Below are 13,538 nucleotides of genomic sequence, written 5' to 3' on the forward strand. Positions count from 1 at the left end.
AGTGATAATGTATCCCTAACAAAAAAGACAGCTTGACCTAGCAGCCACATAAAGAGAACACCAAGACAAAGAAAACCTGCGTACAAATCTAAGGTATTTATTTAACTGACTTCTTTACATGCAAAAATCTATTGGTATTATGCAAGCAAAAACAGAAGTGAAAGATCTTACAAGACATTAGTGTCAAGCAGAGAATATTTTTTAGTTAAGTCACTGTTGCTGTATCATGTGAACAAGTGAAAACAGTCATTCTGAACTGCTCACAATCAATACGGAGCTGAGAATGCAGAGATATAGGAGCAGATTTTGTTGTCTGTACAGAACACTAAAAAGTGTCATTCTTGTTAAAATACACTGGAGAAAAATGAAAAATACTATTCAAAGAGTCCCCATCTCATCACCTTGGGGGACTAACAGGAGCCTGTGGTGAGAACAATCCGAAGGACCCTGGAGTATCACAATGTCCCAGCCATGAACCACAAGCCAGGCTGAGGCCAGCCCAAACAGCTCTTTGGCTGTCGCCACTTCTCTGACAGCTCTTCAGGTCCAGGTAAGGAGGGGCATGAGTTGGTGAGAAGACAGCAGCTCTGAGAGCTGAATATCCCCTGCCCCCCCTCTCCTGACACCCATATCACCCTGCCTAAACCAAGAGGGCTTTTCACCTGTGCTAAAAGCTTAGGATGGACGAATGAGAGGCTCTTGTCCAAATCTGAAGCATGACTTAATAATTAATAAACAACAAATTTGACTTAAAAAAACTTATTTGGAAAAAAAAAAAAAAAAAAAAAAAAAAAAGCTCTGTTACATTTCTGTGTCAAAGAGCCTGACACAGGTCGTTGTCAAAACTGATTGCCAGGAATCACTGAGAAGTGCTACTGCAGGAGTCAGCCCATCTTCTTAGTGACAAGGGAGCTTTAGATTGGATATTAGGAGGAACTTCTTTACTGGAAGGGTTGATAGGCATTGGAACAAGCTGCCCAGGGAAGTGATTGAGTCACCATCCCTGGATGTCTTTAAAAGATGTTTATATGTAGAGCTTAGTGATACGGTTTAGTGGAGGACTTGCCAGTGTTACGTCAGAGGTTGAACTCAGTGAACTTGGAGGTCTCTTCCAACCTAGATGATTCTGTGATTCTGTGAAAGCTCATCTACATCCAAGATTACCAGCAGCAACAGCTCTGTTGTTATACAAGCCATACAAAAGTAATACAAAGAAGAAAAAATTATCTTCCAGTATTTCAGTTCAGGGTGATTTATCTAAGGCCATGCTCTACATAGTTTATCTCCTAGAGAAAATACCAGCAGTACACAGTTATTCACTCGGTGCACACACACAAGAAAGGCAGCTCTGCTTGCACAGTCTGAAAATCAGTTTAAAAAGATGAAGCAAGAAACTTTACACTCATAACACTTCCTATTTACTCCACGTGGAGATTAATTATTTTTTCTATGAAGGTTATTATGCTTAGTTCATAAAGTAGGAAATTAAAAAACGGAATATTCTGTCTTACTTGCATTTCAGTAATTGCCTGCTCTACAAATCTGCCGATCTTTTTTTGGCAGTTAGTATTCTGTTACTAGGAGAGCATGGATCATAATGTCTTCTAATTGTTACTATCAGTTATATTTTCCTACTGTTGTACAGAATTTAAAAGAGCAAACAAATAAAAAAATCAGTATGCTCCATTGCCTACATCTGTGATATTTCATGCACATATGTTTTAGCTTCACTGGTAGCTTCACTTTTCTCTAATAATTTTCATTGATATACATGAAAATATGATATATTCATGAAAAAGCATCGCAGAACCGAGCAAAATATACTGATCTAATGTTTAAACTTGGATAGTTCCATATAAGCACAAAGGTTTGCAAAAATGAGAGCCACTATAATTTCCCATTTGAACCGCTACCAGTTCACTACGGACTGTATTAGTGCCCTGTTCAGCAAAACACATAGAACAGGCTTGTAAACTACATGACAGAGGAAAAAAATATATATATATATTTAATAGCACTGAGGCTTGTGTATCTATACACCATGAGACAGACTTTTACTATTATGAAAATGTTTCAATCACATATTCTTTCACAGTACACAAAGCTTTATTTTGGAATTTATGTGCTATTTCTGCACCTTTGCCATCATTTCAGTTCTACATGTAAGCAAATGATAATTAGCAAACTAGAACTAGACAGTCAAACCAGCATAAGTACCCTCAACACTATCAGAGAAACAGCCTTTATACACTCTACTTTTAAGTGGAGAGAGAAAAAGACTAACAGGCAGGGTTCTGGCTCTATAGGATCAGTGTCTGCAGATAAAATACCTTGTTCTCAATTGCTGCCAGAGACAGACTATCCATTAGGTAACATCCCAATCAAATTACGGAGGAATACCAGCACTGCAAATCCTACCCATAACGACCTAGCAGCCAGTGCAACTCGCAGACACAAAGGGAACGTGTTCCCCCAAGGGAATTGGGCAAGCAATCTTCTGCTGCATGCTATTTAATGTTTCTAAATGATCAGCTAGAATGGCTTGAACTAGAAACTGAAATAGCCCAGTCCTGAGTACCTATAATATGCTAGTTCACATCCAAACAGAAAATATTTTTTTTGCCAAAAAATGTTGCCATCAGGAACGTTGCAGGGATGACAACAATGACAAATGCTTTCTGCATGCCTGAATTCCACATCCAAAATAAGAAAGTCTTCAAAATAAATAAATAAATAAATAAATAAATACTTTATCAAGTACGTTATCAAACCTACAGGTGAAACAACACTTGTTCCTGTCCCATTATAAGAAGAGTATAAACACACTTCAGAACAAGACAGCCTTTTGGTTAATAAACAGCACCAAGCTTCTCAAATCCCTTCCTTCTCAAAATGTGGGGCCTCTCTATCAGACCATCCAATGGATAAAAGCAACATCCATCTGATAGGGATGGGCCTCTGTGCCACAATTAACCTAGAGAGTTGACCTACCATCACCATGTTGAGCAAAAAGCACTTTTAGACTTTGTTATACAAAGTGCAAGCAATAGCATGTTTCTTTTCAGCACATGTCAAGCATGTATGATAACATCTTCTTCTTGTAGGGACAACTGCAGAACAAGGAGGAAGTCACAAGAAGACATGGCAGATGTCTGAGATACAACACTGCACAAAGTGGAAGTCAACTGTGCAAGACATATATATGCAACCAAACATCTGCTTACTAAATAACAAAATGTGTAACTCACCATGGTTTGCATATTTACATAGCCCTGCTATGGAACACTTTGTAAAAATAAATAAATAAATAAATAGATTGATAGATAGTGCTGAACTCAGGGATTTGGTACTCCTCACTGATCCACACAACCTGCTCCCAGCCACAGGTTTTGGTAGTTCACTAATTTATACATAACACAACTAACACAAGTTCACTAATTTATACATAAAAGGCAGTTTTCAAGTACAAATTTCCAAAAAGAATGCAAAAATTGATTTTCTATTTCCTGCCTGTAGAAATTTGGCAGGAAATAGTAGTTTTTTCCTACTTTAGTCTTTCCGATGGTAGGAAGGCGGATGATATCAGAACAGGCATTTTTTTCTTTATTTTTTTTTTCAGAATTTCACAGACTCTATGCCTGACAGTAAGAGAAGGTGGGCTCTCCTACGTCTTCTTTTCCTCCAGCTTTGTTAACCAAATGCCCTCCTCCCCACTCCCTATGAGCTAGACAACTCAGATTTAATTAATGCATCCATAATAAGAAATATGTTCTACTTTATGCTAATTTATTTTTTTAAACGCTCTCAGGCTGTACTGGTATCCTTATTTGCAAAACTTCACTAATTGACATAACTTTACAGGGCCCTGAGTATATAATTTCAATTATTGCCTTGGAGGAGAAGAATTAAAACTGAATGAAAAGAAAGAAAAAGCATTATGCTTTTCTGCTAATTAAAAATGTAAGTAACTCTATATAAAATAATCATGAAAGAGAAAAAGGCATGTCTTGTAGGCACAGTCATGTTAGGTTGATATAAAATAAATAATTCCAATAATAAACATATATGTTTTTATCCAACACATCCAAGTACCCACTTAAGTCATCCTCTCACTTCCCACACAGTTCCCCAGTCATTGATAAGAGGAGACAAACTCTTGAGTTTTCTACAAGCTATACTGGAAAGAAGAACTGGTTTGATTTTGTGGATGGGACAAATGTCATCTGCATACCTACCACAGAAACAGCATGCTGTTCAGATACGAGTCCTCTTCTGTCAACCAGGTAATACAAGCACTTTTTACAAATTTTTTTTTAGGCAGCAATCAATAGCTTAACATCCTATATTGCTAATACATATTTCTGTACAGTTAGCAATAAGCAGAACAACAAGGAGAGGACACCTAGTGGTGATCGAAGACAATTAGGATTGTGTAACATGGAAGCAGCACATTTAATTGTTAATACAAAACCTGATTTGGCAAAGCACTTCCATTTACTTAATTTTTAAGCACTTTGGTGAGACTTAAATACAAGTTTCTTGTATAAGCTATCAGTTTAAATACAAGTTTTTTTGCTATAAGCTATGCTGGCTCTGCATTATTGAGATTATTAGAAATAAAACAGTTAAGAGTAGGGTAAGACACTGTGTGTGATATGCTCAGAAATCCTGGGAATATCCTTCATTAAACACCTGAGTGTTAGCAATAGTTAGAATGCTTATAAATCCTTCTGTACACTCATTGAAAATATTAGCCAAATTGAAAAACAGATTTCAGTACAAATCAAACCAAAATAAGAAATGATGCAATTCATAATTATTGCATATTTTACTGGATGAATGTTTGTAAAACATAACCTTTGCACATCTTGGAAAAAACATTTAGTCACCTTAAAATCTATTCTAATTCTAAATATCAGGCATTACAGAATAAAATATTTACATTACATTTTTAAGAGCATTATTTTTTTTTTACTGATATATCTACAAGATATTGTTCTGTGATTAGAATAGTTTTAAGCAAAGCTTTTAAAATTTTGTTTTTAAGGAGTTTTAGAGAAAAATATTTGATGAATAATTTAATAAAGTAAACTTTTAGCATAGGCAAATTTAAGGTAAAGTGGTATATCACTTAACTTCCCTTAATTGAAACACAGAAGAAAAAACTGTTGAATTCATATTTAAGAATGTAATGTAGTTGTTTTTAACAGCATATTCTTTCTTAATTATGCATATCTTATTTTTAATTGTTTAGTTATCTATTAGCATTTGTAACTAAAAAAAATTATTAGTTGCATGCAAATCTATGCAAAATGTTCAGGGGTTAGGTACTTAAGCACTCTGAATCTCTTTCAGAAGTATTTTCCAAAAAACAATTTATGAACTTCACCTTTCAACAATTTCTATTTTATTTGAAGCAATATGTTTTGGTTTGGTTTTGTTGTTGTTGTTGTTTGTTTGTTTTGTTTTTGTTTTTCCCTATGGCTTTGCTTTTAAGCTATCCACTGTCTAGTTCTCAGCATATTCATTTTCTGATCAGGAAATGATCAGGAATCTGATAGCGGTTCTCTCATAGTGGATTCCCTGAATTTTAAAAAGTTAAAGTAAATAAGAATTAGATTCAGTAGTTTGTATTTGGGCTTTGTTTTTCTGTTTTGTTTGTTTGTTTGTTTGTTTTTGGAAACAAAGCTAAAAAAAAAAAAAAAAAGTAAACCCACTTTTACAGTAATTTCTGCAATCAGCAATTTAAATAGCTAACTTTTCCAGGTATGTTGTATTGCATAATTTTAAGTGTATGATCTATTTTTTAACATCTGGGTTGTTCATATGGCATATTCAAACCAGTAGCTAAAAAATAATTTTAAGACTATGTGTATTTGCAGATTCAGTAAATGAATTCCTGCCAACACATTCCCTGTACTTTCATCTAAATGTTTCTCCTCATTTCTACTGAGTTATTTGTTTGGATAAACTATTCACACCAGACCAATATATCAATCATTTCACATATATTGCACTACAAGCTACAGTTCTGTTCGCACATAATTGTTATGGAGAAAGCTTCTGCAATGCATACAATATTTACCTCCTCAAGGAGGATGTTGGTAGCTTGATACTGATTCAATTGACTTAAATGATGTGGAAATAAATAAACCACGTTTCACCGGTATCTTATAAAAATATTTAACATTTTTGCCTATTCCTCTTAATGTTCAGGATACTAATCAACTGAAGTTCAAATTAATGATACCAAAAAATGAAAAGCTCCAACAATTTCAACCTGTCTTTTCTGTTTGAGGACATATATATACTTCAGTGGAAGAACAGTCCTGTTATATAACCTGGTTTGTTCATTCATCAGTTTCCCAGAAAGTCTCTACCTGGCAGTTTATGACAAAAGAGTTTGCTGACCATCCTCTCAATATTTTTGACATAATGCTCGTTATTTTGTATATCAATACAGAGTATTTCAAATTTATCTGCATCGCATTTAAAACCAACATGTCAGTGAAAATATGAGAACAATATTCAATTCATTTAACCACACACTAACACGCTCCAGCTCTGTGTCATAAAGATTTGTGAACCAGTGCTCTCTGTAGTGCATATGCATACAGAATACAGAATAGATGAATACCATCAGCAAAGGTCTCACTGACTGCCACTGTGGAATCATCCATTTATTGTTTCCTAATTCAGCAAAGTTCATCCAGTTAGTCCAAACAGTTGGCTGTTTTAAAACATTGCAGCGCTGTAACATATAATTTCTTCAAAGTGGTAATGGATCACTGCACATGTTTCACACCCTGCATTCAAAGTAATAACTACTGTGATAACAGAAGCCAAATACGAAAATCCATATGACTGCTTTAATCTCTGAAATCCACAAAATGCTAGAGAAAAGCAGATTCCACATGCCCTCCCAGCTAGCAGTCTTGCTCAAAGCAGCCAAGAAGCCCACTGCTGCTTCACTGAAGGTTCAAAATCAGGAACAAAAATACTTCAGATCACCTTCCACCTTCCTGAGAACAGCCAGGGAGTATTATAATGTGCTATCAAACATGAAAAGATGGACTCCACTCATGTTTTAGTACTTTGCAAATAAAGTATCATACAGAAATATTTCTTAAGTTTCACCAGAGTAGCAAAAGTTGAAGTTACAATCAAGCAGCCAGGAGAAATCAGCAGCCACAGGCTACAGATTACAAGGGTCAAAAACAGTTATTGCTGGTAGGACCAGACCCTCTGGTGACTTCTATTCCCACTCAGTTCAACTATTTCTGATTTAGAATACCTGATTATCATTGGCAACAGAGGAGAAAGGGGAAAAGTACTAATTTGTCTGCTTAGTAGGTCTTTATAGCTATTAACTTAATCTGCCTGGAAATAATGTCATTGAATGCATTACAGAAGGTTGTGTCTCTGTAAAGCACGGAGGAGAAAAAAACATAGCTTTATGGGAGAACTGCAAGATATGCTTAATCATTTGCCTTAGTTAAATCAAATACAAAGTTGCATTGCTCCATTTCTGTGTTAAAAATATGGTTACACTGCATTACAGGGAAGCAAATAGAATTTAGAAAAACACTAATAAAAATAATGACCTATATCAGGAGTTTTTTGAGAAACAACTACAAATTTATTACACATTTGATACTTAATATCATTCAGCTTCATGCTGTTTTCAATATAATCTGACTTTATTTGTGAGATGGCGTAGCACTGAGGTTTCTACTAAACTGCAGAGTGAACATATCACTTTAAAAGGGAGTATATGGCAGAAAAAGCACCAGAAATTGTAGCAAATAATCCAACAATATTCATTTAATTAACTAAATGTTTATTAAAATAAGTAAATAGATTTATGTAAATCTATCTTCATGGTGTTCCAGTGAAAACACTTTACAAAATAATTCTCATCACACTTGCTGCAAAAAAAAATATTTACAAAACAGCAGTTATTTTTTCCTACATTTTTAGGACTTCCTTTTAAAATATATAATGATATTTAAAACTGCAGAAATGTGGACGGGCAAGAAATGAAATGCTTGAATCATGATGGTATGTGCCAAAGCTCTAAACACTTCCTAGACATGGGCATGCCAAATTAGGGAATGCCATAATTTCCTGGAAATGTCACCATGCCAAATTGGCAGGCAGCATAAGGTCACATCTAGAAATAGTGGAGCTGACAGTTTAGAAGGAAATGATTCAGAATTTGAAATACCCATTTTTATAAAGAAGGTCAATATTCGATATATTCAGCCTCTAAACAATGAGCATTCTAGGAAATGTATGCAATTATAAGTGGTTTCAATTTTTCACATCAAACAAAAATACGAACATGTATTTTAAGTTCTATGTGATTACAAGAGTGTTTATTTGAGGCTAAATGCAAGTCATGGAGCTCAAAGGCAGCTTTAGGTTGCTGCTAAAATTTCTGATGTTTTCAGTAGGAAACCATCTAAGTTCATTGTGCTGATGGCACATAATTTTTGTTTCTGTGGTCAGCAGACAGAAAATGGTTACTCCTCTGTACTTTCTTCCAAAAAGGCTTTTCTACTAGCATGTCTACATAGTTATGCTAACTGGTGAGTAAAAAGCTTTTATTCCCATTCTGGTTCCTCCACAGCTTTTCAGAGTGACCTGATCAGATTTTCTTATTTTTATATGAACAAAGAGAATGATGTTACAATTGTGTATTTGTATCTCTTACCTCTTCCCACTGGTGTATGTATCTAATCAGTCTTGAAAGGCGTAGTAAACGTAACAGGCTGAGGATTTTTGTAAATCTCACAATACGAAGTGCTCTTGCTGTCTTGTAAACCTCTGAATCCATTCCTTTTTCTACAATGAGAAAGATATAATCCACTGGTATTGATGAGATGAAGTCAACCACAAACCAGCTTTTTAAATAATTCATCTTAATGACTTTAGGGTCCAGTATTATTTCAGAGCTGTCTTCATTAACAGTCCCAGTTCTGAAATTCATGATCAAGTCCAATAGAAAAACAGTGTCTGATGCCACATTGAAAATAATCCATGGTGTTGTTGTTTGTTCTGTGAAGAATGTGATTCCAACTGGTATAATGACAAGGTTTCCAACCATCATAATGAGCATAATTAAGTCCCAGTAAAACCTGAAAAAATGGAAGAAAGAGAATGGTTGATGCAATGAGGTATAACTTGCTTAGAAAAATGGTACCTATCACACCACCAACTTCACTTCAAGAGTATTTTTGGCTCTGTACAAATTAATTACAGTACTAAAACTCAGTATCAGTTTTTCCCAAATGTGTTAACATTTAAGGTGTGTATTTACATTGGGTTAGCAATTACACTATGCTTTTTTATAGAAATACTACATATAGGCAGGTGCTTGATCTTATTAATGCTAGGACAACTTTTGTTTCTGACACAACTTTGTTTTATCTCATTTAATATATTCACAGTCACTAAAGACAAAGTAATTAATATTATTCATTATGTGCCTCAAGAAAATGTATCTAGGATAAAGACAGTACCATGCTTATCACTCCATCTGAAAGGTATGCGTGTGGCACTCAGTAGAATTCTCCAGACCCCTGTCAAAACCTATTAGTAGTGTGTTTATATAAGTAAAATTGATGTCTCTTGCCAATCACAAGTGCTTTAGCAATGCAGTACTTTTATTTATTTATTTATGGATTCTGTCAAAAAGGAAACCCAAATATCTAACAGATAACATATTAAATGTAATTGCCTCTATGAATAATGGTAATCATGCCATTACAGTGCTAGAATAAAATCATGGGAAGAGAAAAAAAGCACTGAAGAAGAAAAAAAAAAAAAAAAAAAAAAAAAAAAAGTTTGCTTAACAACAAAACTTTCATCCTCTTTTAAAATCTGAATTGAACTTCCATGCATTTTTACAACCTGATAGACTATAGACTATTATCTTTCAGAAGTAGCTAAAAAGTTACCTCTGAAATAACAAGTTGCAACTTTCATGGTATAAAACGGATATTGCATTTCACTATTTTGCTTCAGTATCACCTAAATTCTCCTCTCTGAATGCCAACAATGCTTGATACAGAATGGTAAAAAGCCAGGCTCATATCTTTAGCATCTACTAGCAGTGAGTAAAACTGCCTATTACATAGAACACACATCCATCCTGATGGAAGATTTTCAGGGGATAGTCATATATAACCAACAGATTCTAAGAGAATTATGCTAACAGATTCTAAGAGAATTATGCTAACTCCTGAAGGTTAGATTGTCAAAGAAATTTAATCTTGATCAGTAAAAGAACCAAAACTGAACACAGGAAAGCATGAACCCCCAAATATGACCTCTTGTTCTGTCTGAGAACAAATCTAGCTTTGCAGTCCTACACTGAGCAGGTGGTGGGACTAGATGACATCCCACAGGTTCCTCCTAACCTAAATTAATCTATGATCCTATAATTTTCATACATTCCCATGCAAGACATCACAATCCCTACATTTCCAGATCAACCCCATAAAAATCACTGATCCTTATTCACTAACAGAGAGAGAGCACAAACTATACATGCTCAGCATTTGAAGTAAGCAAGACAGCATGATCAGTTCAGCTTAACAGTCTGGAAAGGCACAGAAACCAGACAACAGCTGTTCCCCCTGGACTCAGTGGCCTTTCTAGAAGACCAGAAGTAGCAACGGCTTCACAAGGACCTGACTGCTGGGGCCATCGGCTGCAGTGAGTTTTCGGTGGTGGACAGGTCACCAGCACAGAATCCAGCACTGCCTGCCTGGTTGCCAACATGGTAAATATTCATGGCAGTCAATGATAATTATGAAAGATTAATTGGCCACAGAATGTTTCACGTGTTTTGTTTTGTTTTGTTTTGTTTTGTTTCCAAAACTTGCACACAGCATACAGATTATATTAGATTCTAGAGATGGTTTGTTGTATTCTGCAAATGATTGGGGTTTATAAATTCTCTGTATTTCAAGCTGAATCCTGAAGATATTTCTCAGTTCACAAATTGCTATCCTAAGAATCCAAAATAAACAACTGTAACTGAAGAGTAAAAGAAGAGTGGCATAGGATTGAGGGTGGCATGAGAATTCCCGGTTTTAAAATTCTTTATTCCAAGGTAAGGCTACAGAGATCAAGCTTGACTTACATTTGGTAGAGTAGATAGCAAAGTACCTTAACTGACACTCAGAAATTGCATAAAATAACTTTTACAATTATTCCTCGTGTACAACGATTTCTGCCTTACACATTTTCAATTTTGCAACAAATTTGAAGACTAACTGCTATAAATGTATTTGAGCTCAAAATTTGATGGTACCCACCATACCTGCACACCAGCAAAAACTTCCATATTTATCTCCTCATTTCTTTAACTAGTAGGCTTATTGCTGTACTACCTCTTCAATAATCCAGAATTACTATACAGAAGGAGACACTAAATGTATATATCACTGCTACAATGTCCCATAGGTAAAATTATCACAAGTGTTTTTACAAAGCTATCAACCAAAATTTTTCTCAAAGCAGTTTTAAGGAACATACTTCTCCACAGAATCCTGAAAATGAATGGGAAATAACAAGAAAATAATCACAAGAGATGTACATGTATCTGTACCTCTCTCCCAAACAAAGTATTCCCTGATTTCAGGTCATAAGTGCCTAACCGTAAGAGTAGTTATGTAACTGAGACTAACCAAAGCCACACAAAAACCAACCACCAAAATATATATATATATATCTAAAAAAAAAAATCTAATACCAAACCAGCTGATTTTATCCTACAATAGTCCAGTTTAAAGGATCATTATGCACTGTAGTTATACAAAACACACTGGTGTTCCTGATGCTGTATGTCAGCAAAAGTTGTGTTAAGTCAGGGCTTCAGTAATAAAATAAAATCTAGTGCCAAAGTCTACAAGATTGCAACAGTTTTATATTTTGATTTTAGTGCACAATGTAGTATAATCTGATTATGTAGCTAGAAAAAGTCTTATTAGAGCATGATTCATTTTTCATTTAGAAATGAATCATACATTTTCCTTTAGGAAAATGTTTCCAAATGCCATTTTCTTCGCCACATTATATGATATTTTTCTTTCAGGTGAGAAAAAATAGATGTAATTCCCTGTATTGTCCTCTGGAACCTGTGCAGAGAAAGTAATACAATCCATTCCTTACCCAGCAGTTCAGAGCATCCAACTATTCACCTATTTGAGAGCCCACTGAAAAGTTTCAGAAGGCCATGCAAGGAGCTGCTATTGAGACAAAGAGTAACCCTTTGTTTCAAGCTATTTTTTGAACTATTTATGTGGTTTAGCTGCTTCCCTCCACCCCCTCGAGGATGGTTATAAATCTTTAAAGTTCACAGCCTCAAAGTTGTAGATTTATATAATGTACTAAGCATGTTGACAAAAAGTGAGGAAGCCTATGACACAAACTTGTTGAGGATGAGTCAAAAAAGAAGAACCTGGCATAACAAGAACTTTGAAAGCTCATAATGACATACATGGACTACCCATAGCAAATGGCTATAGAGCCTACCGATCCTTCAAAGCTAGCTCAGTACAGATACTGTACTTGGTACAGCTACTGCTAGTTGCCATTAACCAAAACAACAGTAAGCTCTGAAATCTGCACTCAATTATTACTGAAACATTTGAAATGATTCTCAGAGTTTTTATATCTCTAGGTGAAAAAAGCCTAAGTTCTGGAACAGTACAAAAGCACAGTTTTAAGAATATTTTTCTATATTTTAAGAAGACATTTTATACAGGAAAATGTCACACAATTACTTTGATATTGTCATACATAACTATTTGAATCCAGTCCTCTTTCCTTGATCTTTTCACTCATAATTTATCTTCTGTACTTTCCAAACACACTGATGACAAGGTGCTTTTTACATCTCCACAACATGCTGAAACTTTGGTGGTTTATTTATTGCTACTAGTTCTCCAGAACAGGACAAACAGTCTGTTTAAAATGAGTGCCTCCCAAAGAAGTGATAAAAAAAAAAAAAAAAAAAAAAAAAAAGCCTTAGCATTAATTAATCAATGTTTGTATCAAGCTTAATAATCGAATGACTATAAATTCTAGCAGGAATTTTATTTTCTGCTTAATATATCCAACCCAGAGAAAGCTGTGTCTTAAAGAACAAAAAAACAGCTCTAAACTAGGTAATTTGTTGTATAACTTGTTGTATATACAACAGTGTCAGAAGTCATTGAGATTTGCATTTCCTTTTATTTTCTGGATGCTGCCCATTGACACAGTCTCATTGTCCTTGAATCTGTGCATATTGATAAGTGATTACCCTTATGGTACACCTGCCTTGACCTAGCAGAAGTTGTCAGCAGTCTCACAAACCAAGCAGCAGAGCTAACATCATCTCTAAGGTATTGGGTGTTTTGACTTGACGCTACAGAGGAGTCAGGGCTTTGCTTAATATGACAGCTTTCTAGTTTCCAGAAAGATCATGAAAACTTGAGTATTAAATCAAACCAAAAAAAAACTTCATGAAATTCAGTCACAAA

At 35.0% G+C, this 13,538-nt stretch overlaps 1 protein-coding gene across 1 annotated transcript in view; it reads right to left on the reverse strand.

Moving 5' to 3' along the window:
- Positions 1–13,538, reverse strand: part of HCN1 (hyperpolarization activated cyclic nucleotide gated potassium channel 1) — a 195,327-nt gene that overhangs the window by 162,551 nt on the left and 19,238 nt on the right. The window contains exon 2 of the mRNA XM_035310079.1: positions 8,717–9,140. Within this exon, the coding sequence (XP_035165970.1) occupies positions 8,717–9,140 (424 nt within the window). The remainder of the gene's footprint in view (positions 1–8,716; positions 9,141–13,538) is intronic.

Source organism: Oxyura jamaicensis, chromosome Z (genome assembly GCF_011077185.1).
Source record: "Oxyura jamaicensis isolate SHBP4307 breed ruddy duck chromosome Z, BPBGC_Ojam_1.0, whole genome shotgun sequence".
Lineage (NCBI taxonomy): Eukaryota > Metazoa > Chordata > Aves > Anseriformes > Anatidae > Oxyura > Oxyura jamaicensis.